Source organism: Rhamphochromis sp. 'chilingali' (assembly GCF_963969265.1).
Source record: "Rhamphochromis sp. 'chilingali' genome assembly, chromosome: 1".
Taxonomy (NCBI): domain Eukaryota; kingdom Metazoa; phylum Chordata; class Actinopteri; order Cichliformes; family Cichlidae; genus Rhamphochromis; species Rhamphochromis sp. 'chilingali'.
In genome coordinates, this window is record NC_137929.1 from 63515883 (window position 1) to 63542517 (window position 26635).

Consider the following 26635-nt stretch of genomic DNA (forward strand, 5'->3'; position numbering starts at 1 on the left):
TGGTTTTGAGCGAAGCGGCGCTAGCTAGCCGAGCTAGCTAGCCGGCTAGCCGGCCGGCCAAACTAGCTAGCCGGCTAGCAGCAACATCGTGAGAAATCTGTTGCTAATATGGGATGTTTTGACAAAACGAGCAGATATTTGACGTTTACACACCTACATTCTCACCTGAAAACCGGTCGATCGGCGGCCGCCTCACATGTTTCTTTCCCCACATATGAGGGGAAAGAGACACATACCGGTGGCTAGCTAGCTCCGCGTTAGCCACCACCAAACAACTCAGTTAGTTTTTCCTCATCGACCAGCATCATCGGCCCATATAAACGAAAAATAAGTCCAGTGTGAAACAGTCGCTTGGCGAGCGATCGGGTGGTTTAGCGAGTGTCAGCCTCTTAAGTTTAAGACAAGCCCGGCTGCTTTTTAAGCGACGCGGCGCTAGCTACCCAGCTAGCTTCAGTACACAGGAACTACTTCCGGTAGTTATACAAAATAAAAGCGTCCACAGGGACACAGCGGCCGCCTCGCATTACTCCCGACATACCACTAGAGTGAGCCAGCACACCACAAATGAAGTTTTCTTGTTCTCCATTCATTTCAATGGGAAAAAACTTGCATTAAAATATTCATATTTAAAAAACTATAGAAGTAATAAACACCAAAAGTCATAGCAACTCATTCCAGCTCCAGCCGCACACAATGATATATCATATGTGAACCTTGTCTCAAAACTGTGGGGCGAGTTAAGGTCCAAAATTTCAGGCGGAAAAAGAATAATAATAATAATAATAAATCCGAGCAATAGTAATAAGTGTGCCTTCGCATAGGCACACTTAATTAAGTAGCGCAGAGCCGAACCAATCACAGCCGCAGCGTCACATCACGTGACTTGTTACGTACAGCACAAGTGCCAAGCTGCACATGTGTATTTGTTTGGGAAGCAGCCAGCCGCCGTGCCGCCCGGGTATTGGAGGAAATGAGTGTGCCGACTAGAGAAAAATCAACCGAGAGCGTGACCGAAGGTTACCGAAGAGAAAACAGATGATTGTTCCAATGAGATTGTCGAACGGAAGAGCCATAGAAGTTCTGTAGTGTGAAGGTATTTCGGCTATTTCAAGTCTGACAAAAAACAGAGCAGCGCGCACTGTAAATTGTGCCGAAAGCAAGTCTGGAAATATAATAAACTGGTGCATGCGCTACGTCCACATGTACCCGGGTAGTTTTGAAAACGCAGATTTTTTTTCTATGCGTTTGCACCTTTCGTCCACACGTAAACGGCGTTTTTGGTCACTGAAAACGAAGATTTTTGAAAACTCCGTTTTTGCATTTACGTGTGGACGAGAAAAACTGAGAAAACGCAGCGTCAAAGGTGTGCGCATTTTTTGACGTCACACTGTGCGCCACATTATTGTTTCGGTGAAATGAATTTCTACAATACTGTTAATTCTACTCTCTGCAGTGTTTAAATGCTTACATATACACACAGTTACTGTCCCTCCACACATACGACTCTGTTCTGCTTCTATGCCCCAGCTTTGTTTACTTTTTCCCACCGAGGCTTCTAGACTTCTGATTGGCCAACATTTCTGCACGGTTAGGAATCTAGCGCCACCTGGTGCTTTGGCATGTTCATAGCAGCGTTTTCCTTCATTTCTGCCTTTATGTGTGGACGGGATTATTTTTTAAAACGAAAACGGAAAATCTCTGTTTTCAAAAATACCCGTGTACATGTGGACGTAGCCTCGGTCTCTGACTGGAAGCGCTAATTCGTCATTCGGCTTTTGTCAGACTAAAGTAACTGTTAAAACTGTTTGAAAAGCTAAGCTATACAACAAGGAGAGATTGAGAACTTCCTTTTAGTTCTCAGTTTATTTGATATTGACAAAAGTGAGTCAATTTTGTCTGTGTTACGCCCCACTTACAAATGAAGTGTTGACTGGGGTGAGGGGTAACACAAAGTGAAAGAGAACACATGAACTACTGGAGAATAGATGTCATTAAACATGATTTATTGCCCAAAACTACTACAGTAAAAATAAACACAGGGAAGCTCTTTTCTTCAGGGTCTCCAAGGCCAAAACAAACAAAACACCCCCTTTAGCTAGAAATCAAACCAAGTACTCACTAACCAAAACAAGATACAATGGCTGAGCTCCCTGTCTAACCAAAAACAGGAGAAAACAGTTGAAACTAAAATGGCAGAGAACCCCTACCTGCTTCCACAACAATGAACTAATTAACACAGTAAGGGCACACCTTTGCTTACAATGAAAGAAAGAAAACCAAAGTTTCACAGAGTTTAAGGTCGCACACGCATACACACTAAGGCCCGCTGCCCAAAACAATACAGCTCACAGCTCCGGCAAAAATGGGGGAAGTGGCAGGCGTGTGGCAGTTTAGGATGGCAGACTATATGCCGTGTCTGACGAACACACCTCAGCTGTGGCTCATGAGGCAGACCTGCAACACAAGAAAAGGAGAAAAGACACTCCTCTACAGAGGGAGAGCCACTAGAGGTCAGCGACCGTAACAGTCTGTTCTTCTGTAAAACAAACTAAGATTTATTTTTAGAATTAATATTTTGTTTCTAAGTGGAATTGACAATTTAGTCTGTTTTGTTTGTTCTATTTTGAAACTTAAACGCTTTAGCGGCTGCCTTTTGTGTAGTTTGCAATATTTGCCTTTATTTATCTGAAAAAGTCTCATGTTCCTTAAGTACATCTACCCTGTTGAACTTATTATGAGAAATAAATATTTAAATCCAAACAAGCTGCTGATTATTTCACATTTTACTTGTGAGCAACGGCACATTTAAATCTTACAAATATAGTTATTTGGCTTATATCGTGATATATATCGTTATCGCCTGAAATGAAAAAAACATATCGTGATATGAAAAAATTTATATCGCCCAGCTCTAGTTTCTGCCCTCTTGCTGTAATGTTCCTGAGACCAGCTGAGCAGAGTTACTAATCTGTAAGCAGTTTCCAAATTCCAGAATCACTGCCTGGATCGTTCTACAAACTTTGGAGGAGACTGATCACATTATAAATTTGAACCTCTCATGCTGAAATCATCAGTGATCCCTGACACATCTGGACCAGCTGTGATAAATTGTTGTTCTCTTACATCATCATCTCCTCTGGATTTTGGTTAAAATTAATTCATTCATGGTTGAGAACATACGAGCTGAGCTTTGTACACTGACAAACCCCAGTTTGCCTGTGTAACAACTGTATTAGGAAATTAAAGATAATTAATTCAATAATTATCAGGGTTAATGACACAATCACACTGAGCTCACTGAGGTGTTAAAAGAATCCTCTTTCAGTTTGCACTTTTAGTATTATTATCCTAGTATTTGAAGTGCTTCATATATAAACATTGTAAATTATGTAAACAGTGTAGTTTGTTTGGTGTGACAGAGCTGTTATCACTGAATCAAAGGTTCAGATGTTCCAGCCTCATAATAAACAAACACATTTTCAGAAATTCGAGGATTTGACCTTCCAAAAGTCTCAGGCATGTTTTAATGATAGTGATGTGTCGGTTGTGAACGAAACGGCTCTTAGAGCCGGGTCTTTGAAGTGAACGACGCGAGCCGGCTCCTTATTGGGAGCCATGGTTTTTTATTTCTTCTTTCTCTCACCCTTTCTCTCGCACTTTTTTTCCGCTTCACTCCACGTGCGAGCCTTGTGCTTTGCGCTGGGCAGAGGGGGGAGGGGCAGTAGTTACACTCAAGTAGCACAGGAACAGAGCGGGAGGGAGAGAGAGAGAAAGAGAGCCAGGGACAACAACATCACATTAGAAAGGTATAGTAATCATCCACAACTATTTTCAGTTGCGGATGATAAAGGAAAGTTTATTCATGCAGGTCCATATGACGGAGAATATGCATCTTTTTGTTTTCATATTATAAATTATGTTTAATTGTATTGTGGTTTGCAGTGTTTTGTGTTGTTTCACTTTAAATTTGTTTAAAAAGAAAAAACTGAAAATTTAAAGTTAAAAGTTGAAATGTGAATAGTTGGTTTTTGTATTATATGATATATTTATTACATTTTATGTGGAGTGAATAAATCAAAGTATATTTACGGTGGCTGCTAGAGACAAAGCACGTACAAACCCCGAAGCACGTAAAAAACTCCAAAACACATTAAAACTCAGAAGCACATAAAAACTCAAAACACGTACAAACACAAACAGAAGTGCTCCAGGACGCTAGGCGCAGTGTTGAGCTTTTGTTACCTAGTGGCTACACAAGCCAGGATGTACCAATGACCGGATTTGGTGTGTTGTAGTAACAGGTAAATGAACAATATATTATTTGTGTATAAATACACAAACAATACACGCTTTCAATTGTGTAATTTAAGTGATCTAGGTAGCTCTGTTTTGGAAGTTCAGTTCACGCTAGAAATGTGTTTTGGAGTTTGTACGTGCTTTGTCTGTAGGGGCCACTGTATATATTTATATATAAACATATATAAATAAAACCACTTTTTTTACATTAGTTATCCCCTTTGTGCATAATTTTATATTGTTGTTAATTATAAATTAATTAAAGCAACAAAACAACCTGAAGAGCCGTTTGGGAGCCGAAAGAGTCGGATCTCTAAAAAGAGCCGGAAATCCCATCACTATTTAATCTCACAGATCTGCATATCAGCTGGATGAAACCAACATGACCTCCGACCCTGAACGAACTGTTAGACCTGTTATCCACATAGCAAAATTGGCATGGCCCGAATCTGGGCCACACAATGTGCTTACACATGTTCCACATACCACAAAGAATGACGACCCTTTGGTGACCCACACATGGGCCAGCACAAGGCCAGTTGCAGACACACTGCTGGCCCTGTGCTGTCCCAGAACACTTTCAGCTCTGGTCCCAGAATTCAGCCTAATGTGTACCTTAATTAAGCCATGTAATAACAACATGTGCATAATAGTGCAAAAGCAACATGACAAAACTTTGTTCAGACATTGAATGGAATGATTCTTATACAGCATTTTTCAACTCTCCCAGATTACTCAAAGTGCTCTATGCAACATGCTACATTCACACACTTTCTCTTAACTGAGTGCTTCCTAACTACATTCATATATGCTCGCACTCATGACATGCAGACTGGAGAAGCCAGGGATCGAACCACTAACTTTCCGATCAATAGGTGACCTGCTCTACCGCCTGAGCTACATCCACTCACTGGCAAAGATGAGTAAACCCTCACTAGGTTTTGGATAAAGTGTACACTCACAAACCTGTCAAACGTGCACTTGAAACATTGGCTACCATTGCGGTATAGTATTGCAACATGGCATTTGGGTCTTCTAACTAAAATAGGAAAATAGGAACATAAATAGCGCCTCATTGCCAGACCTGGCCCGCATCTGGTTGACATACACTCTGCCATGACACCAGTCAGTCAGAAGTGCCAGCTTAATGCTGGATCCCGGCCAGGCCTGTTTTCTATGAGCCTGGGCCACATAAACCAAACCACAATCGAGCCAGATATGGCATGACATCACATAGACAGTGCCATCTATGGCAGGCCTGGCCCATATCTGGATGACAAACGTCTTATCGTGCCAGAAGTCAGCCAGCAGTGCCGGCTTGATACCAGATCCGGGCCAGACCTGCTTGCTATGAGGGAAAAGGGGATGGATTCTGTTCTGTTCTTCACTGACAGCTGACACCTCACACCTGTTTCTCACCTGCAGGTCAGACAGGAGGAGACAGAAATGAACTGTGAGTCAGACGATCTAAGGACAGACACCAATGAACTTTCCTGAACATCCAGCAGACATCTCTGATGATCATCATGCTCACACTCAGACCAACAGTGTGTGTCTGTGCTGTCAGTGACTCTGAACTACAGTTTATTCATCTTCAGGCTGTTCATGAGATTTACTGACACAAAGTCAAACCGTGTTACAAACATACATGAATTTTTGTGAGCTCTAATGTCAGGATCAGTGAGTGTTTTTGTGTTGGTTTAGGTTAGGCAAATTAATTATTTTATGTTGGTGTGGTTGTTTATTAGCTTCATGTGACTTTTTCCTCCTTAAGTACAGCCCACTGGAAAACACTTTGTATAAAAAAAAATCTTCTCTTTGCCTGACATTTTTTTAGTTTGTAAATCCATCTCATCAGACTTAAGAGGTTTTACAAACTGTTATAGGGGTGTCCAAATTCATGGGCTGCATCCTCTTGAGGCTGCATTTGTAGGCCGATTATGTCACAGCGACGTGCCGAAGGCTGTCCAAATTCGTAGACTTCTCCGAATGCAGCTGACAAATCTCTTCTCCTTTTCCCCGAATTTGAAGGATGGGTCGGGTGTGTCCTTTGTGGCCCACCATATCCCAGAATTCATAGCGCGGCCCAGCCAATTCCAGTTTTCAACAATGTCGGCAGCTACTAAGTTTTTAATATCACTCTTATTACTCTTTCTGGGTCACAAAATAAACTTTTAACATATTTTCAGGCGAGAATGTAGCTGTGGAAAGTTCAAATATCTGCTCGGTTCATCAAGATATCACATATTTGCAAATGTTTGAATGTGTGGTTCATACAGAACTTGGTCAGTGACACTCCCATAAACACATGAGTACATTACATTAACACATGAAAGAACAACAGTGTGGCATTAATCATTACAGCAGTAAGGACCATTTTTAATCAGCAGCCAGTTTGATGAACTGATGCTCTGTTGTCTGGTCTGACCAAAGCTCTAACTCCAAACATCACTCCACTGTTAAAGCTTCTGCACTGACTGTTTCAGGTTCAGTTCAAATCATGGTTCTTATTATTATGGCCTGACGGTGTGAAGCCTCCACCTACATGACTGAAGTGCTCCACCCTGCTCGACTTTTTTTACTCCTCTCTCTGTGGTCTTCTTTAAACAGCCTCTTGGTGTTTTCTGTGTTGTTTGGTTCATGTGTCCACTGTGCCTTTATGAACACTGTTATATCTCTGCAAAGGAAAGGGCATTTTTTTAAAGACAATGATAATGAGGGAATTTGTCAGGTTTATATAGTGGATTGTCATTTATGCTTAGAAATATCTACTCATATATGCTTAGAGTTTTATAATCAATGGTAGAGGTTTGATCCTTAATAGTCTGCAAAAACTTTGTGTGCATTCCAGAGTGTTCTGGCATTCACACCCACATCCTGGGAGCATGGGAGAGGTCGTTCCTTCTCTTATTGTTTTATGGTAGGATAAATGTATCTATGTGTGCTTTAGGCTAAGTGCCTTTTGTTTAGATGAACTGCTGGACTTCCAGACCAGCAGGTTTAGGGAAGTTGTTTATGGGGTCACACACTGACACCCCCCCCCCCCCCCCCCCACACACACACACACACACACACACACACACACAGGTAAGGTACTCTTTGTGTGTATGTATACGTCATATGTTAATGAACCTTCAACGCTCCAGCGAATAGGTTTAAGCTACAAACCTATCAGAATTCTTTCTGTGAATGAATGAAATATGAGCAGAATGTAAGGGCTAATAAAGCCCTTGAGGTGACTTTTGTTGTGATTTGGTGATATATGAATAAAATTGAATTGAATTGAAATGAATAAAGATTTACACATATACCTGTTGAATGCGTTTTTTTCATTGTTTTTGTCCCTGCAATCACAGACAAACCTCTATTTTTGAAGTGCCTTTGAGCAACTAATATACATCTTCCTCTGTAATATAATGCTGTGGGTAAACATGGCTGCTCTGGATTTACATCTGTGGATGGATGTGTTGATAAAATTATGAACCTGTATCTGCTGTGCGGACAGACCGATCACTGGAGTATTAAAGCTGCTCTTGAGTTTAAGTTTATCCCCAGAATACTGAGTTTAGCCTCCATCTCCTATCTGTCAAACAATCTTCGACAAAAACTTGACTGGATTAGTGAGAATGACAGTTTTAGAATAAAGCCAAGAGTCACTGACTGCATGAACACATCAGGTATTCAGCAACTTCCTGTAAATTACAAGAAATCCGAGTAGAGGAGAGTAACTGAATACACTTCCTCTTTGTGATGGAGGTGATTTTCGTCTTTATATTGTGTCAGATAAAGCCTGACAGCTTCTCTTGAATTCATTTCATATGCTGTTTTTTCACAGATGAAACCAGCCAACAGTAAACCAGATGCTTTACACCTACCTTCACATGACCTTCATCTGTAAGAGTTGGGTCTGTGTTTCCACAAGCCCTGCTGGTTTAGAAACGTATTCTTGTTAACGACAAAAACAAGATGAACATCTTTTACTTGCTAGCACAATACACACAATACACATCACAGCACCTCCCACGTAAAACCCCCCAAATGGTTCTAAGACAAGGCACTATGTGTGTGTGTGTGTAAACATCTGTATGCATGTGTGTGTGTGTGTGTGTGTGTGTGTGTGTGTGTGTGTGTGTGTGTGTGTGTGTGTGTGTGTGTGTGTGTGTGTGTGTGTGTGTGTGTGACCTCCTGCTGACCAAAAGGGTCATATAAGCAGGCAGCAACATCACAAGAAACAGATTTTCCAGATAGGATGTATCTGCAATAAAAGCCTCTCCCAGCACAGTGGTCAGAGACAAAGGAATGTCTTGATCCTATAGATTGAACTCAGACCTTACAAATTTAAGAAGCATAATGATAACATTCAACAATTAGACTTAACACAAAGGATCTCTGAAATTCTCAGAAACTCATAATCCATCTCCCAGTGGGTGCAGCAACCATGTGTCAAAAGTGGTCAATTGAGAAATGCTAAAAAGCGTGTTCATGTAAACATCGTCGGGTCTGCCCTGGTACAATGGGACTTCTGCTCCTGAACCTCTGCGCACAGCGTCTGCAAATCGGGGCTGTACGAAGTCACTTCATCTTTACGCAAGACTGCAGTATATTTTGGTGATCATAACAGTTATACCTTTTGAAATATTAAGCTGTTTTTGCAATTTTTTGGCCCATTGAAATTAATGGACCACATGACAAGTGTGATCACAGATTTTTCTTGCATGGTGAGCTGTGTCTTAGTTCAGTGAGATGAGCAGCCATTCTCAGAGCGGGAGGCCTGGGTTTTAAGTCCCGCTGATGGCAACATTTCTTTTTCAGTTTGCAGTTAAACTTTTTTAAAAGTCTTTTCAACACAAATTTCAGCTTCTTCAGCTGTTGTCAGCAGAAACTTCAGCTTTGTGACCTCTTTTCTGCGCAAGGTTCTGCTTATTTACAACTTTTCAGTAGCATTGTTCTGCTTTTTCACCCATTTTCAACAGAATTTTCATCTTCTTGGCCTGGTTTCAGCTGAATTTTTAGTTTCAGCTGACCATGTCATTCTCATCTATTGTATATCCTAAATGTGTATAAATGGGATCGGATGATGTCCAATAAAAGTAATAAACAATAAATGTAAATCTCTTTTTTTAACTTTGCAGACTCATTTTACCCACTCCAGTGAAAGCGATAAGAAAAGGATCATGGCTTTAAATAGACTATGAACAAAATGAAATACATTTTGTTTATGCAACATAAAAAACTTCTACCTTTTCCAACTCGGATTTTCTGCAGGACCAACACGGACATCAGTTCAGACTGAAATCCAGTTCAGACGGCACACGCAACACTAACTGTGTTCAACCTTGCACGGAGGCCTTTCAATAAATATAAGAAGATGGTTAAGGTGAGAGATTACTATTCTGTCTTTTACAGAAGGGGGGACTAAATGCCAAAAAAGAGAGAAGTTGTTTTTTTTTTTAAATGACGCTTTAAAACAGTTCAAGTATCTTTGTGGGAGAAGGGACTAACTGCGGCCGAGGTTCTGAAAGAGACGGTCGCTTCACCGATGACCCTGGGCTACTTTGAGCTGGTTAACATCAATGACGAACGTAAGACTTTCAGTCTTTTACTGAAATTCGCAGTGTTATGTTGCTGCTCGAACTGAGCGAGTCAGTTTGTCTCATAACTGGTTCCTTCATAAAGCAAGGTACAGGCTTTGTGCTATTTGACAACTTTGTCTTGACCAACGCTCACTTATTCAACTACTGGGTTAAATCAAACACACCTAACTGGCGTGAATTTGTAAACATTACCGTGGTCTTAAACTTTGAAGACCAAGAATTGGACAAGAACAACCTTAACGCTAAGGTGTACTTTATTAAAGAAGGCACATGTTAACAGCACAAACACCAACTGACTAAAAACAAAATGGCTTTCTTTTATACTCTACCTATTCAGGTGAGCATCCGGACTAGCCCAAGTATGGGGGTTAACTAATCAAATGAAAACACAACCCTCCACACAAACAAACATACAATAACATTAGAGCACATAACAAATATATACATATTTCCAAAACGTACTATAAACGAGTCAGTAACACAAGCTTTAACCATTACTATCTAAATTAAAACCCTATCTAAATCAAATCACAACAACAGTTGCCTCAAGGAGCTTTATATTATGAAGTAGATCATACAATAATAGATACAGAGGGAAACCCAACAATCATATGACCCCCTATGAGCAAGCACTTTGGCGACAGTGGGAAGGAAAAACTCCCTTTTAACAGGAAGAAACCTCCGGCAGAACCAGGCTCAGGGCAGAAAGTGGACCCTCGAACAAATGCTCATCCTCTGAAAAGGTCTGCAAATGTTTTCACTGTCAGTAGCAGTAGTTTCCACTGAACCAAATAATCCTAAAAATGTTTTTAAACCTTAAACCTATGAAGGCTGCAGGCCACAACGTGCTGGTCAGGCAACAAAGTTGTTCTTCATATTACTAAAATGTTGGAGCTTGTGCCTCTTCAGATGTTTGCTCTTCTTACTTGCAAATAGCCGAGGGGAAATGCCCGAAACCTCAGTCCTGATTCCACAGCTTTATTACATCAGCCTGGTAGAAAATAATTTTTCACTATCAAATCAGGCCACCAGGGGGCGGAGCGGTCCCAGAAGTTCAGTCGTGAGTAATATCTAACCTCTCCTCTTCCTCGCACCTTGTCTGATCGTGAGTCCCAACAGCTCTGATGTCTCTGAGGGAGATGTTGTGACTGTAATCTGTGAGGAGGACCAAAGCTTTTCTGATTGGACTGTGAGGAGAAACACAAGCAAACTGCAGAGGGCTGAGTGTGGAGATGGGCGGGGACAACAGCAACGTGATCAATCATGTTCAATCATTTAGATCTAAGCTCTGGATTATCTTGCACGTCTCGTGGCTCCCAAATGTCTCTTAAGTTATTATCCTCTGTAGCCTCATACTTTAGCTTTACTTGGCAAATGTGAATGCTTTGTGTGCTGACAAACCCTTTTGCATGTAGTGTTTTTATGAAAAGCCTTATAATTGCCTAATTCTGTGTTTTTGTTCTGTTACAAAAGCAGGCATTCTTACTGTTGTTTAATATTTTACTCAAACCTTTAAGTTTAATTCAACACAAAAAGCCCCACTGTAAACAAATCCACAGAACAGAACCAAACTCAGCAGCCAAACAGTTTGTCCTCAGTGCAGGTTGACATTCAGAAAAATCAGCTGCCTCAGCTTGGATGGGCTGATGTGGTTTCTCCTTAGTATCTGCTCAGTTTTTGAGAAGACCCTCCAAAGGAACAGATGTTGCCACAATGCACAGTCTCCCCTCCATCACCTTCAACAGGTAGGGAAAGACTGTGGCCTTGGCCTCCCACCAGCTCTGTGGGCCTTCTCCTTGTTGGATGAGGGGCTCCTCAAGATAACATTTCATCTCCATCATAACATCAGCTGTAGTATTTCTCTTTGCAGCATCTCCTGCAGCTCTTTCATCAAAGAGGCTCCACACAGCAGACGTCTGTGGCTCCTCCTTCACTTGGCCCTGTAATGGTGGAGCTGGGTGGGAGTGCACTTTGCTGCTGCAGTTATTCTCTGAAGTGCCTCATCAACAGCTCTGTTGTCACTGAATGCAAGCTTTTTAAATCTACCATCCAGTGATGCAGCTTCTGAGTGGACGGTGTTGAACTCCACACACAGAAACTTTTCACACTCACTGCTAATTTTGTTTTACAGTGAAGCCACTCTGCTCTGCTAGTCCCAATATCTTTCACCTGCAGCAGATGCTGCTTCGTTTGCAGCTGTCAGTCATATTTCTGTGTTTTTGTGTCGCACTCTCCTCCACACTGCTGTCTGTCATCTCACAGGTATGATGTGCGGAGCGATGCTGAACTTCCAATCCCAGCGTTTCATGTTGCAGGATCAATTCCCATATGAAAATATCAATATCTAATTTGATTACATTTGTTTTTCATCATAAATATGACAGACAAAAGTAAATTCGGCAATTAGCGGGATGGTCTGCAATACCCTGTTAACAGGAACTACACTCACCACCTCTCATTCATGTGCGTGTTACGGCTCTGCAAGAGTGTGAGCCAATGAGAAACCAGAGGCACAAAACTTTAGACCACAAAACACACAATCTGATGTTGGTTTGTAAAGATGTTGCTGATGAGACTTTGTAGAAAGCAGCTGGTCTGAGTGATGTGATCAGAGTGCAGCAGATAATGTCTGACAGCAGTTTGAAGAGCAAATGGATTCTGTTCTGTTCTTCATCATCACCTACCTGACACCTCACAGCTGTTTCTCACCTGCAGGTCACACAGGAGGATCTGTTGGACTGAAGGTCAGCCTGTCAGTTCCTGCTGTGCTTCTTGTTGCTGCTGTTTTCTTCATGTAGAGAAAACAAAAACAACAAAGAATCAGGATCCAGTAGTGATGTGTCCTGTGTGTCGAAGCGTCGAATCGTGTGTCGGGTAATCTCGGGGGCGTTTTTGTGAAGCGCGTATCGAGGCTTGCCTTGATTACGTATGCAGTGACGTTCGAGGCCTCGCGGGCAGTCCGTACCACGTGACTGATTCAGGGACTGGTTCACCGGTTCGCGGCAGATTCGAAATAAAATGGGCAGAAAAACAGCTGATTCCCCATCACACTGTGTTGTGGAATTGGATTACGTACGTGCGACATAGTTACTTGAGCATTTCTTCTTCGATGGAACCAGCAAGGAAGAGATGTTTTTTTTAATTTTGTCTCTCCTAATAAAGTATGCGTATAAAGTATTCTAATATTAATATTAAGTATCCTAATAAAGTATCCGTCGGCGGGTCCGTGCTTCGTGTTTACGCCTTTTTTGCGCTGATTCTGAAGCTGCAGGTTTTATTTCTCTTCAAACAATATTGACCGAACCAGCAGAAAAAGAAGATCCAAACTATGCTTCACATAAACATCGTCATGAATTTCCTCTGACTTTTGCTGTTTTGCTTTCACCAGGATAAAATCACACTTCATGCACAGCTTTCTCTCTCTCACTCTCTCTCTCTCTCTCTCTCTCTCTCTCTCACACACACACACACACACACACACACACACACACACACACACACACAGTATACTTCAAGAACAGTTTCCCGTCTAAAAATCTGTTTTCTGCATTATTCGCTTGTTTGTTACGCATAAGACCTCCGTTGTTTGTCAGCCGCTGTTCTTTCCCATTTAAATACTTCCGAAAAGAAAACCTAATTTCTGCCGTTCAATATGCTACTAAAATAATTGAAACTTTTTAACATTATGCAAAATTGCAAAACGCTAAGGTGTGTCTCTAATAAAACCTTATTTTGCTCTGCTTCAATTCAGCAGCATCAGGTAATGTTCATTTGTTGATTGATGGTTTTCTTTTGGTTTTGATCTACTGCTGAATATTTTTATAGAATCGTTTTTCTGTTTTGGCCTCAGCTATGTTGACACAAAGGCATCTGCTGTGATGCTTACACATTAGATAAAGTCTCGAAAGTGTCAGCTTTCTTTTTATAGTTATACAAATATGCAAATGTGCAGATCTATGATCTGAATTATAGTATTGACAGACTGTCTGAGGCTGACAGTTACACAATCATACCAAAACGCTGTCCTGATACTTTTCACTTTCTCTTTTGTACCACACATACTGAGACAATATTCGGGATAAATAACCAAGAAAACAATTTATTTATTCCGTTTAGAGGTTTACACATCATTATACTCACAGAGCCCGCTTCACTTGAATTGTCCACTTGATGGCGCAGTAGAGCAAATGAATCATCACAATGCTTCGAACCATGAGTCGACCAATTGGGTGGAAAGCTTCAGTTCATCATGAGGCTTCATCTCACCATCACTAGGATCCAGCCTCATGTTGAGCTGCAGCAAAATAAAATGTCTGAATCTTTTTAAATCAGCACTCTTAGTCTCCCGCTGGTGGTTTCAGCGTTGTCAGTGAACCTGGGGAACATGAGATGATGCTGGTAACAGAAATCAAAGGTAGTGAACAGCAGACAGGGATCAGCTGCAGGTTTAATACACGTCCTGAATTTGGTTTAGTTTGAAGTTTCTGTAAAATAAAACCAAACATTGTGATTTGTCTCTTTATGTTAGGTAAGGCTGTGTGCAGGCAGGAATAGGACCCAAGGTGCAGACTCCGGAGACAGACGTGAACTCAAAAAGGCTTTAATTAGGTACTCAAAAAAAATAACATAACTGGAAAAACTCAAAACAAACTTAAACTAGAGAAATGACAGAACACACAGCTAAGAAAACAGTAGATCGCGACACAGACACTGAGAAACACAGGGCTTAAATACACAGAGGGAGCAATCAGGGAATGGGTAACAGGAGGGAAACACAGCTGGGGCAAATCAGGCCTAACAAGAGGAAGCAAAACCAGACACATTAACATCAGACATGGACTTTCAAAGTAAAACAGGAAACATAACAGACTCACGGGCAGGCACTATAACAAAGGGAACAGAGACACTGAATGGATGTGGGGATACAGCAGAAATGGGAGACAACAACATGGAACACAGAGAGAAAACCAGAACACTAAAACTCTAACCAAACCCCACCCAGAGAACCTAAACTAAGAATAATCCTAAAACCCATAAAGCAAAGCTAGAATATAATGAAATAACAAAATCAAAGAACCAAAAACACAAAAACACTGGATCAACGACCCAGGGACCCTAACACTTTATAAATAAAGTTGAATTGAATTTCTCTCTGAGCTCCTGCTTCTGTTGTCTGTCAGTGATTTTATCAGTTGGACATCAAGTAAAACTTTGGATAAAATGAAAACTGTGTTCACACAGTGTCTGTAAATCCACGGGTGAAAATAACACATGTAACATTCACACAAGTCCACGAGTGATTGAATGAAATGTGATCATGGAAAAATAAATTCAAAACTATTCAAGACTTTTACCATTAACTGTCATTCTATTATGAAGTAACAGGAAGGTAATAACACTATAATATAATAATAATAAAGAAAATTAAAAAATATGGTATAACAGAGCTCACTGCCTCACACTGTCGATAGCAGCATTTCTTTTTAACCTTATTTCATTTAAGGCTCAGACGATCATCTGTTTTCACTTAAAGTAGTCTAGCTCTGATATCACTTTAGCCTCTGGATGGAGGATTTGCTATGTTAACTTATAGATAATAAACTCAACGTATTACAGACCAAAACCAAACACGTCCGTAGTATAAGACTGGATTTAACTCCCTTCACACCTGTCTCGACACAACAGTCAGGTCAGTCCCTTCCCTTTTAAGAAATCCACCTTAAATGTATTTTAAATGTAAGTGATGCAAGATGAATTTAATATTTTATCTTTAGTTTGTCAGGTAGCATCAGGTCAGATGGATGATGGTGGGTGAGATGGAGCAGACAGAGATGTCATCACAGCTGAGAGGAAGCAAAAGCCTCAACATCCAGGCTTAAAAGTGATGTAGGGAGCTAAAGCTAAAGCTCTGCTTTCTTTGTGTGCCTGTGCTAACAGCAACTAATGAGAAATGTGATGACAATTGTCCAGCTTTGTCCTTTTATATTCTACCAAATGTGAAGTGAACCTGTGGTTATACAGTAACGATAAGAGCATCTTTATTAGTCCCACATGTGGGAAATTTGTTTTGTTACAGCAGGAAGTGGACAGTGCAGTTACATAGCAAACATGAGAGAACCCTGGAATAGAATAAGAAACTGTACACAACTGTACCCAATAGAATAGAATAGAATGATAGGATAAAAATAGAATACACATGCTATATACAACTGAGTACAAATACAACGTTGTCAGAAAAAGAGTGTTACACTTAGTCCTATTGCACATGTGTGTGTTTGATCAGCTGCAAAGTCTTTGTGGTGGAGTCTGACAGCAGAGGGGAGGAAATCTCTCCGTCCCACATCGTGGGTGCTGCAGCCACTGAAGGAGCTGCTCTGAAGCGCTATAAAGGTTTGTGATGATCAATACAGGTTTACAGCTCAGATCATACTGAGTTCATTATGACTGATATAAATATGTGATAGAATAATAATAAATCGAGTAAATTGTGATTGACAAACAGTTTTAAAGAGAAAGTTTGTTAGTTTAAATTGTGTGAAAGGTCAGAGATGGAGAGAACACCAGGCTGGGGCTGAATATCAGTGTATTACATGCAAATCTGATTGGATGACAGGACAGAGCATAAACTGAAGCTGGCATGGATGTTCTGGGTCTCCTGCCTCTGTGAGATCAGCAGGTCAAAGATTCAATAGCAAAACTTGGTTGTTCCAGCAGCGACGCCGAGGGCAGTGAGCTCTAAAAGCCTCCCAGATGAAAACGTGCCCGATCGAGAGGTGATCTGCTGCTGATGGGTGACGAACCTACTCAGGTCTCCAGCTCTTATCAGAGGAGGCAGTGAAGACACCTGAACTTCAAGGCAGTCGGGCTGGGCGAGTCTGTGATGACTTTTATCTAAGTACAATCTGAGTATTTTACCTGTAAGTAATCTTACAGTATTATGTTATATTGTGAGTCCTTTTCACAGATCTTCCTAGGTTGAAAATTAAACAGTACTAAATGTAACAAGTAGACAGCAGCACTAAAGTCATCAGTTTAATGGACACAGAGGAAGCTTTTCAAAGGCTTAAGAAGAATAACATGATGCTAGAACATCACATTTTATAATATGACAGTAAAAATAACTCACAGAGATCATCTTCTATGTTTTCCTCCATAAGGGCGGCGAGCCTGGGTCCAGCTATTTGAGTGGTGCCTTGTTTTGGTGAAGCTTTTAAATTGCTTGGCCTTTGAGGCCTGCATGGAGCTCAGGCTGACACTAAGCACAGGAAAGGCCCACAGTGGGTGCACACACAGGATACAGATCTGTCAGGTCATGATCAACAACCACTGACCAAAGCCCACTGATCTCTGACCTCCCAGCCCATTCTTCCTTCAGTGGGCTGCTTTCAGTCATTATGCAAATGTTCTGTTTATAAGATTGAGGAAACCTGCAGTCAGCTCAGACTGAAGAAGTCACCTGGATGAGTGACGAAACGTTTCTCCCACAAAACGCTGCGTCCAGATGAACAGAATCAACTTTTGGAGATTTACTTACCTGGATGATTGAGCATGCATCAAGACGTTTGGCAGCTGTAGCAGTCGTGGAAAATTCCCTCTGTGGCAGAAAATCTCACAGATGCAGTCTTGATACCAATAGATGGATAAAAACTGGAGGAAATCCTCAGAGGCCTTGAAAACTCCTAAATGGAAGTAACTTCTTCTGCTGGGTCTATTCTGTTGGTCTGAGACTGGCTTCCCTTCATTGGCTTCCTGTTAAATCCAGAATTGAATCCAAAATCCTGCTCCTCACATACAAGGTCTTAAATAATCAGGCCCCATCTTATCTTAATGACCTTGTAGTACCATATCACCCTATTAGAGCACTTCGCTCTCGCTCTGCAGGCCTACTTGTTGTTCCTAGAGTATTTAAAAGTAGAATGGGAGGCAGAGCCTTCAGTTTTCAGGCCCCTCTTCTGTGGAAACAGCTTCCAGTTTGGATTCGGGAGACAGACACTATCTCTACTTTCAAGATTAGGCTTCAAACTTTCCTTTTTGCTAAAGCATATAGTTAGGGCTGGACCAGGTGACCCTGAATCCTCCCTTAGTTATGCTGCAGTAGACGTAGGCTGCCGGGGATTCCCATGATGCATTGAGTTTTTCCTTTCCTTTCCTTTATGGTTATGTAAGTTCCAGCTGGAAGGTGATCATCGGTTGGAGATTGAATGGGGACGACTACAAGACTGGTTGTCCCTACCTATGCCCCATTTCCAATCAGGCTGTGTTTACTTGTGTGATGAAGTTTCTGCATCTAGAAGAGCTAAATTCGTTTTTTGTAGAAATTATTATTATTGTAATTAATTATACATTTTTGTAGCTGTAGGAGTGGGAAGCCTTTTACGTCATTTTTGTTTCCTTTCTACAAGGCTTTGTTTGTTGTGTTAGATGTGTCCCTCTGATGTTCCTCTAAAGACAAATAAAACATTTTGTTTTGGTGAAACTGTAAAACTTGCTGTGGCATTGGTGCTTGAATGGGGAAGTCATTTTTTGTGTTTCATACATCTCTGGGCAGATATTTGGGCAGTAATTTTGAACACCATGTAAAAATGTCAGTGGACATAATGCAAAACCCAGTGCTTCAAATCACAGCATCTAAAACCAAAATTGTGCCAAAGATGCCTCATTTCTGTTTAATAGGATAAAACAATGCTAGCTATGTTATAGACACAGTAACCCAAGGAAAGCAGTAAGTACACTGACTGACATTGTTACTATGACAACAACAAGCTGACATTTGGACAAAAAAAACCTTGGAGTAATTATTGAGAAAAACATTAAATTTAAATAAAGTTTTAAAAAACACATGACCAAAAATAACTAAAACACATCCTCTGGATGTTTCCAGAATATTTTAAATAAATAAATAATTTAAGGAACAACAACAAAAGAAGATCTATAATCAGCATTTATCTCTTCTGTTTTATTTGATGGTGGGGAAATCATAATCATAAAGAGGCTTCTGATTAGAATTTATTTGTTATAAATGTGATTTATATAAACTTTCATTTAGTACGGTGTGTTGATTATATGTAATATATTTTACTTATTATTTATTTATATTCAGTTTTTATTCCTGAGGATTTTGGTTTTTTTTTTAGAAAAACTAAAATCAGGACAGAATAATTATTTTGCTGTCTTATTTTATGAATCATTTCAATGTAAGCAGCTATCTTTTGAATATGTGGCTTTACAGCTGAAGGCCCCATCCAAAGTTGTGTTTCTTAATGTTTACAGGCCTCCCAAATACTGCACAGACTTTTTTAATGACCTCAGTGAACTGCTGTCTGTGATCTGTGTTGATTTCGACTGTGTAATTATTGTTGGGGATTTTAACATCCATGTGGACAACCCTCAGGACAAAGGGACTAAAGACCTGAGTAACACTCTGGGCAACTTTGGGCTGACTCAGTATGTAACAGAGGCCACACATAATAGAGGACACACTCTTGACCTACTGATCTCCAAGGGCCTGAGCATTTCAAACATTACTGTGTCTGATGTGGGCATGTCTGATCATTACTGTGTTTTCTTTGAAAGTAAAATCTCAGCCCACATAAATATATCAACAGCCGTGATCACAAAACGGTGTATAACTGAACACAGTAGTGAGATCTTTAACCAGGTCTTCCCATTAACACCTGACCTGTCCAGAGGGTCAGTCAATGAGCTCGTCAATAGCTTCAATGCTAACATGTTAAATGTAATGGACACTATTGCTCCCATTAAGGTGAAGGTTATCTCTGGAAGGAAAAAGTCTCCATGGAGAAACTCCACACTGGTGAAAAATGAAAAAAGAGAGTGTAGGAAAGCTGAGCTTGAACTTCATTCAACCATGGCCTGCAATGACTTTGCCAAATTCTTCACAGAAAAAATCCAAAAGATTAGACAAGCAGTTGGTACATCAACAGCAGATCCAGGATATGTACTGTGTCCACCGAAAAACTGTTTAAACACCATGAAACAGTTTCACCCGATTAACAGCAAAGACCTGGAGGACATCTTAGGTAAACTGAACTCCTCCTCCTGCTGTTTAGATGTCCTGCCAACAAGTTTTTTCAAAAAGGTCTCAAAGACTTTGGAGTCAGACCTGTTACAGATCGTCAACTTTTCCTTAATGTCAGGTGTGTTTCCGGAACCACTAAAAACTGCTGTAATAAAACCTATACTGACAAGACACAAATGAAAAACTACAGGCCGATCTCAAATCTCCCGTTTTTAAGTAAGATCATTGAAAAAGCAGTTTCTCAACAGCTCAGTTACTTCTTAAAACAGAATAACTGCTACGATGCCTTCCAGTCAGGTTTTAGACAGAATCACAGCACTGAAACCGCTCTGACAAAAGTGTTTAATGACATATGTCTGAACACAGACAGTGGAAAAATGTCAGTCCTAGTTTTACTGGATCTCAGTGCAGCATTTGATACAGTTGACCACAACATATTACTCAAACGACTGGAGAACTGGACAGGTCTTTCAGGAACTGTACTAAACTGGTTCAAAACATACTTAGAAAACAGAAAATACTTTGTATCAATAGGTAACTTCACATCTGAGCAGACAAGTATCACATGTGGAGTTCCCCAAGGTTCCATCTTGGGACCCCTTCTGTTTAACATTTACATGCTCCCACTGGCACAGATTATAAAGAACAACAAAATAAACTATCACAGCTATGCAGATGACACACAAATATATATCACAATGTCACCAGGAGACCGAGGCCCTGTACAGGCTCTTGGTAAATGCATTGAGGAAATTAATGACTGGTTGTGCCACAATTTTCTCCAGCTAAACAAAAAGAAAACTGAGGTAATAGTCTTTGGCGCCAAAGAAAAACGATTACAGGTCACCAGAGAACTTCAATCTATACACCTAAAAACCACAAACCAGGCGAGAAATTTGGGTGTAGTGATGGATGCAGACCTAAACTTAGAAAAACACATTAAGACAATAACAAAGTCAGCTTACTATCACCTCAAGAATATTTCAAGGATAAAAGATCTGATGTCTCAATGGGACCTGGAAAAACTAGTCCATGCATTCATCTTTAGTAGGCTTGATTACTGTAACAGCATCTTTACAGGTCTACCTAAAAAATCAGTCAGACAACTACAGCTCATTCAGAACTCTGCTGCTCGAGTCCTCACTAAGACCAAAAAAGTGAACCACATCAGTCCAGCTCTGAGGTCTTTACACTGGCTGCCTGTCCGTCAGAGGATAGACTTTAAAGTTCTGATGCTGGTCTATAAAGCTCTGAATGGTTTAGGACCAAAATACATCAGTGACCTCCTGACCCAGTATGAACCTTCCAGATCCCTCAGGTCATCTGGATCCGGTCTTTTATCAGTTCCCAGAGTCAGAACCAGACACGGAGAAGCTGCATTCAGCTTTTATGCTCCTTATATCTGGAACAAACTCCCAGAAAGCCTCAGATCAGCTGAAGCACTCAGTTTATTTAAATCCAGGTTGAAGACTCACCTGTTCTCAGCTGCATTTGAATAAAGCACCAAATCCACACTTTTAAGCTTAAAGTTCAAAACTAACATTTTAACTACTGATTTTATCTATTGTTCTGATTTTATCTACAGTTTTTTAAATCATGCTTTTTATTGTTTTTGTTTTTTAATGTCTCTGTAAAGCACTTTGAATCACCTTGTTGTTGAATTGTGCTATATAAATGAACTTATATAAATAAACTTGCCTCGCCGCTTTCAGCCACATTTACAAAAACGCCCCTCCTGTTCTGATTTTTCTGATAATAATCTGAGAGAAAGTGCTGAACTCCTCCTCTGAGCTGTTACAGGAACAGATGTTGGCAGATGTGTCAGTGACAGAGTTACAGTTAGAGAGGTCAGTGAGCAGGATTTCTATCAGGATTCATGTCAGATTTATTATAATGATGTCTGTTGGTTCACACTCACGGCTGCTTTGGACTGATTCCAGCTCAAAGAGCATCAACATGTTTTCATGTTTCCATCATGATGAGGAGCAGAAACTCTGAGGATTCTCCTGAACTCCTGACTACAGTAAGTCATCCACAGCTTCTGCTTTATATTCTACATATTATTCAGTAAATAATAGATAATTACTGATAATTAGACACTTTCAAAGGGAGAAAAGTAAAAAAAAAAAATCTGTAGTTAAGAAGTACAGATACTCAAGCTGTACAAATACTCCGGTAATAGCTGAAGTACTCATTAAACTTCTTTACTGAAGTAAAAATGAAAACTATAGGCTCTGAAAAGTACTCAGGTCCTACCGTAGTACTCAGTAAAAGGTAGTCTGGGGTTAAAGTGGATGTGGCAGGTAGAGGAACTCTACGACTGAGTGCAGCAGGGATAAAGAAATAAGTCGGAATCATTTGTTTTGTGAGCTCCAGCTGTTTCCAGGCTGTGATCAGCTGATCTACAAGCAGACGTGAGCCATCAGCGCTCGTGTAACACAGTACAGTACAGAGCTGTCAGAATGAATCACCCAAGTTTAGTCTCACACTCTTTATCCAGGTTGTTGGCAATTATTAATTAATCGCCCTTCAGTGTCACACCAACACAGTGTCAACACAGCAAAGTGAATGTGCCACACACTCCATGTGTCATCTACTCATCACCATCTGAAACTATAACCTTCATGGGCCAATCACAGAGGACGAGACAGACGAAGTAAAACTAGACACAGGAAGTAGGACTCACTGGTTCTCCATAAAGAACAGAGATTTTCAGTTTTTTAGGTAAAACGTTTCAGTTTTCTTGGTTAACGTTTGGTTAACATCAACCCACAAAAATATTTGAACAGAAACTCCAAAAACGAGTGAAACTAAATTTAAAATATAATTTCATTTTCAGTGGATGTTAACCATGAAAAGCCTGAAAGATCATTGGTAGAAAATTCAAATTATATTGGTCGAACATATCAGACTTTCAAAGCATCTTCAAAGTGTTGAGTTTAAACGAGCAGCTGAACAACAGATCAGCTCTAACCCTCAGGGACATTCAGATTTATTTAAACCTTTAATCTGATCGGATGTGTTCAGGTTTAAACTCAGGTTCAGTTATTCAGTGAAAACACCAACAGACTCAGACATTTAGAACAAACTAAGAGTCAGATCAGCAGAAACAGAGAACACGGACATGTCTGCTGTAACTGCGTCGCTCTGCTCCACGCTGATGTTTGTCCTGTTTGTCTCCGCAGGTGAGATTTAACTCTGAGATAAAACAGGAAGTTTTGGCTGTTTAGTAAAAATATTTCCCTGAGACTTATTTTCATATTATTTCAGTTTTTCTGTTTGTGACGATGAAACAAGAATCAAACTGCCGTCAGAAACAAAACGTTCTTGTGCTTCAGCGACTGAAACACAAACTGTTCCTACATGACGACACATGAGAGGTTCTGATTTTGTTCTGTGGAGATCGTTCAACAACTGAACACTAAAACTTTTCTACTTCGCCTTTTGTGACGCACTCATTTCTGCGCATCCTCAGTCCAACCTACCAAACGTCACTCTAACGCCACGTCCTCACGAGACACGGAAGAGTTTGAACCGCAGCTTCAGCTTTATTTAACCCTTAAATTTAATCTGATGTGTTCAGGTTTAAACTCAGGTTCAGTTATTCAGTGAAAATACCAACAGACTCAAACATTTAGGACAAACTAAGAGTCAGATCAGCAGAAACAGAGAACACGGACATGTCTGCTGTAACTGCGTCACTCTGCTCCACGCTGATGTTTGTCCTGTTCGTCTCTGCAGGTGAGATTTAACTGATAGAAACTAAACTGAGTTTATTTCTGAGATAAAGAGTCTCAGTCTGGTTTACATGCTGATTATATTTCTCTAAGAAGTAGTTTATTACTCATTCAGTGTTGCGATCGACACAAAGCTGGGTGGAGTCTGTGTGTTGGTGCAGTTTGCAGCACAGACACAAAGAAGTGTAATGTGTGTGTCAGTGTGATGTGTTGTAGTGTCAGGAGTCAGGATGCAGCTACAAAGCTTCTTGTTCAGTGTATACAAACAGCTGTAGCTCCATAAAGGCAGCATGCAGAGACTCACAGTGTCTTATAATGAGAGGCTGCTTTCTCTCACACATTATGTTCACTTATTATCAGCACATGTTGTTGTTTGTGGAACAGAGTTATTCTAGTTTTTTCTCATTAGTTTGAGTTTTTATTCCATTTGGACTTTTTGTGTTTAGTTCAGTTTAGTTTCCAGATGATTTTCTTCTTTTTCAGGTTTGATTATTTATTGCTTGAAGAGTTTTAATAGTTTTATTCTTTTTTCATTCTTACTGTTTGGAGGTTTGTGTCAGAGGCCAGATTCAGGAGCATCAGTACAGCTGTTACAATAAAAAGCAGTGACTCAGTCTGACAGACGTCCAGAGTCTCAATGAACTCGTCCATCAACAACATTTTATCAAACTAACAGATTCTAAAACCAAAGATTTGTTTTTCAGATGATGTTTTTCATCCGTCTCAGTCTTTGCTCATGAACTTTGTCTCCAAACGTCTCAGCCTGAGCTTCCCTCTGATGAACTCGTTCATAATCTCGTCCATTCTGCTCTCAATGAAAATCTGAACATGTTCAGCTCGGCCTCCTGTCTTTGTGTCAGAGTCTCCAAAGCAAACATGACAGCAGCTCACTGCCATCTTCAAACCTTCCCTTTCACTCTTGCTGCTGTCCTTCTGTCACAAATCAGCCCTGATGAAGATGCTCGGGATCAGGTGAGGAGGAGGAGAAGACTCGCTGTGGTGACGCCTGAAGGGACACAAGAAGAAACACAATCAAAGATCATCATCTAATAATAGAAGACTGTCTTTTATTGTGTGTTTCTGATTGGCTGCTGTAGAAGTGAACAGTTGTACTTTGACCTTTAACCTCTCTGCTCTGTGTTGTTTCCTCTTTCAGACCAGAAAACCATCACAGCTGAGTCTGGACAGGACGTCACTCTGACATGTCGAGCTGCAAACAACAACATCATTATTTTAGAGTGGAGCAGAGCTGACCTGGGAGATGAATATGTGCTTGTTTACCGGGACGGTCACTTTGTTCCAGACGACCAGCATCCATCTTTTAAGAACCGGGTGGATCTGCAGGACAGACAGATGAAGGATGGAGACGTGTCTTTGATTCTGAAGGATGTGAACACTGCTGATAGTGGAACATATGAGTGTCGTGTCTTCATGGAAGAAACACGCTCATGGAAGTTCATCAGCAGCATCCACCTTCATGTTGTTCCTCCAGGTGAGTGAGTAGAGTTGAGTGTGTGTGTGATCAGAGGTGAAGCTGCTTCTTGGTTGTTGATGTTTGTTTCTAAAGATGTTGCTGATGAGACTTTGTAGAAAGCAGCTGGTCTGAGTGATGTGATCAGAGTGCAGTAGATAATGTCTGACAGCAGTTTGAAGAGGAAATGGATTCTGTTCTGTTCTTCACTCATCACCTACCTGACACCTCACACCTGTTTCTCACCTGCAGGTCTGACAGGAGGACAAGAGAAGGATGAAGACAAAGAGAAGGAGGATGGATCTGTTGGACTGATTGTTGGTCTGTCAGTTTCTGCTCTGCTTCTTGTTGCTGTTGCTGTTGTTGGTTTTTTGATCTACAGAAAACATAAACAACAGCAGAGAGTGGAAACAAACCAGCCTCCTGTTTAAGTGCAGCAGGTTTAAAATGTCTCAGAGGTTTTTCCAGCTTTGAGTCTGCTGCTGCTGTTCAGAGTTCTGGGTGTTGTCAGTGTTTAAAATCCTGCAGAAACAGATGAACTGAGCACAGACAGCAGGCCCACAGCACTGTAGGTTTATTTCAGTTTTATCTTTAATGGCTGCTTCTGTTTTTGCTGACAGCTCATCTCAGTGGACGAGTTTCATCTTTAAAAACAGTCTTTACATTTCATAGTAACTGGAACATCCAGAGGGCTGTGACTACAAATCAACTTCAACACAGTCAGGCTTTCTTTGTGTTAGCTGGCTCAACTAAACCTGAAACTGCAGTCAGAGACAGCAGGTATCACCGTGGTGATTATCACCTTTCTCTGCTTCAGGCTCTGAGCACGCTCAGATGAAAAGGAGTGTTTCATGTATCATGTGACTTTTCTTCTACACAAAATGGTCCCTGTGAGCGCTACCCAGTCCAATCAGAGACGTTACTCACTGATAACTTCACTAATGTCTCCACTACATGAATACAGGTACATTGTAACAGTGTGATGTGCAGTTTAGCTTCACTCAGTGGCTTCAGCAAGTTACAGTTTAACAAGCTGCACATATGAAACATTTCCTCCAGCAGAGAATCGACATCACAGTGAAAACGTGGCTCTAACAGCTGATTTAAAAACAAAACTCTGAACATGAAATGCTCCTGACCAGGTGATCTTTCACCATCAGTTACCATGGTGATTTAGCCTCTTTCTGACACAGAAAGCTCTGACTTTGAGTGTGACACAGCTCACTGAGACATTTTGTTGTGCACGCCTACTTTTAACTCTTCAAACAAATGAAATCAACACTTGAACATTTTTCACTTTGATGGTTTTGTTTCCACTGACTGTAGTTACATCATTTTGAGCTCAGATTACATATTTATGAAGTTTTTCACACCTGAATGTTTCAATCATCAAGATCTGGTTTCAGTTTTCTCTTTATCTTTGTGAGCTGTGTGTGTTGTTTACCCTCAGTATCCATGAACAGTGTTACAGACCTGGGATCAGTGTTTTTGTTTATAA

The 26635-nt window shown here is 40.6% G+C and overlaps 1 protein-coding gene across 1 annotated transcript in view; it reads left to right on the plus strand.

Moving 5' to 3' along the window:
* The window catches only part of LOC308400441 (CXADR-like membrane protein), a gene marked incomplete at its 3' end in the record, with an annotated part of 110958 nt that extends 84983 nt beyond the window's left edge, over positions 1–25975 (plus strand). Inside the window, exons 3-5 of the mRNA XM_080888138.1 lie at positions 24823–25158; positions 25390–25454; positions 25955–25975. Coding sequence (XP_080744264.1) covers positions 24823–25158; positions 25390–25454; positions 25955–25975 — 422 coding nt within the window. The remainder of the gene's footprint in view (positions 1–24822; positions 25159–25389; positions 25455–25954) is intronic.
* Positions 25976–26635: the final 660 nt, after the last annotated feature.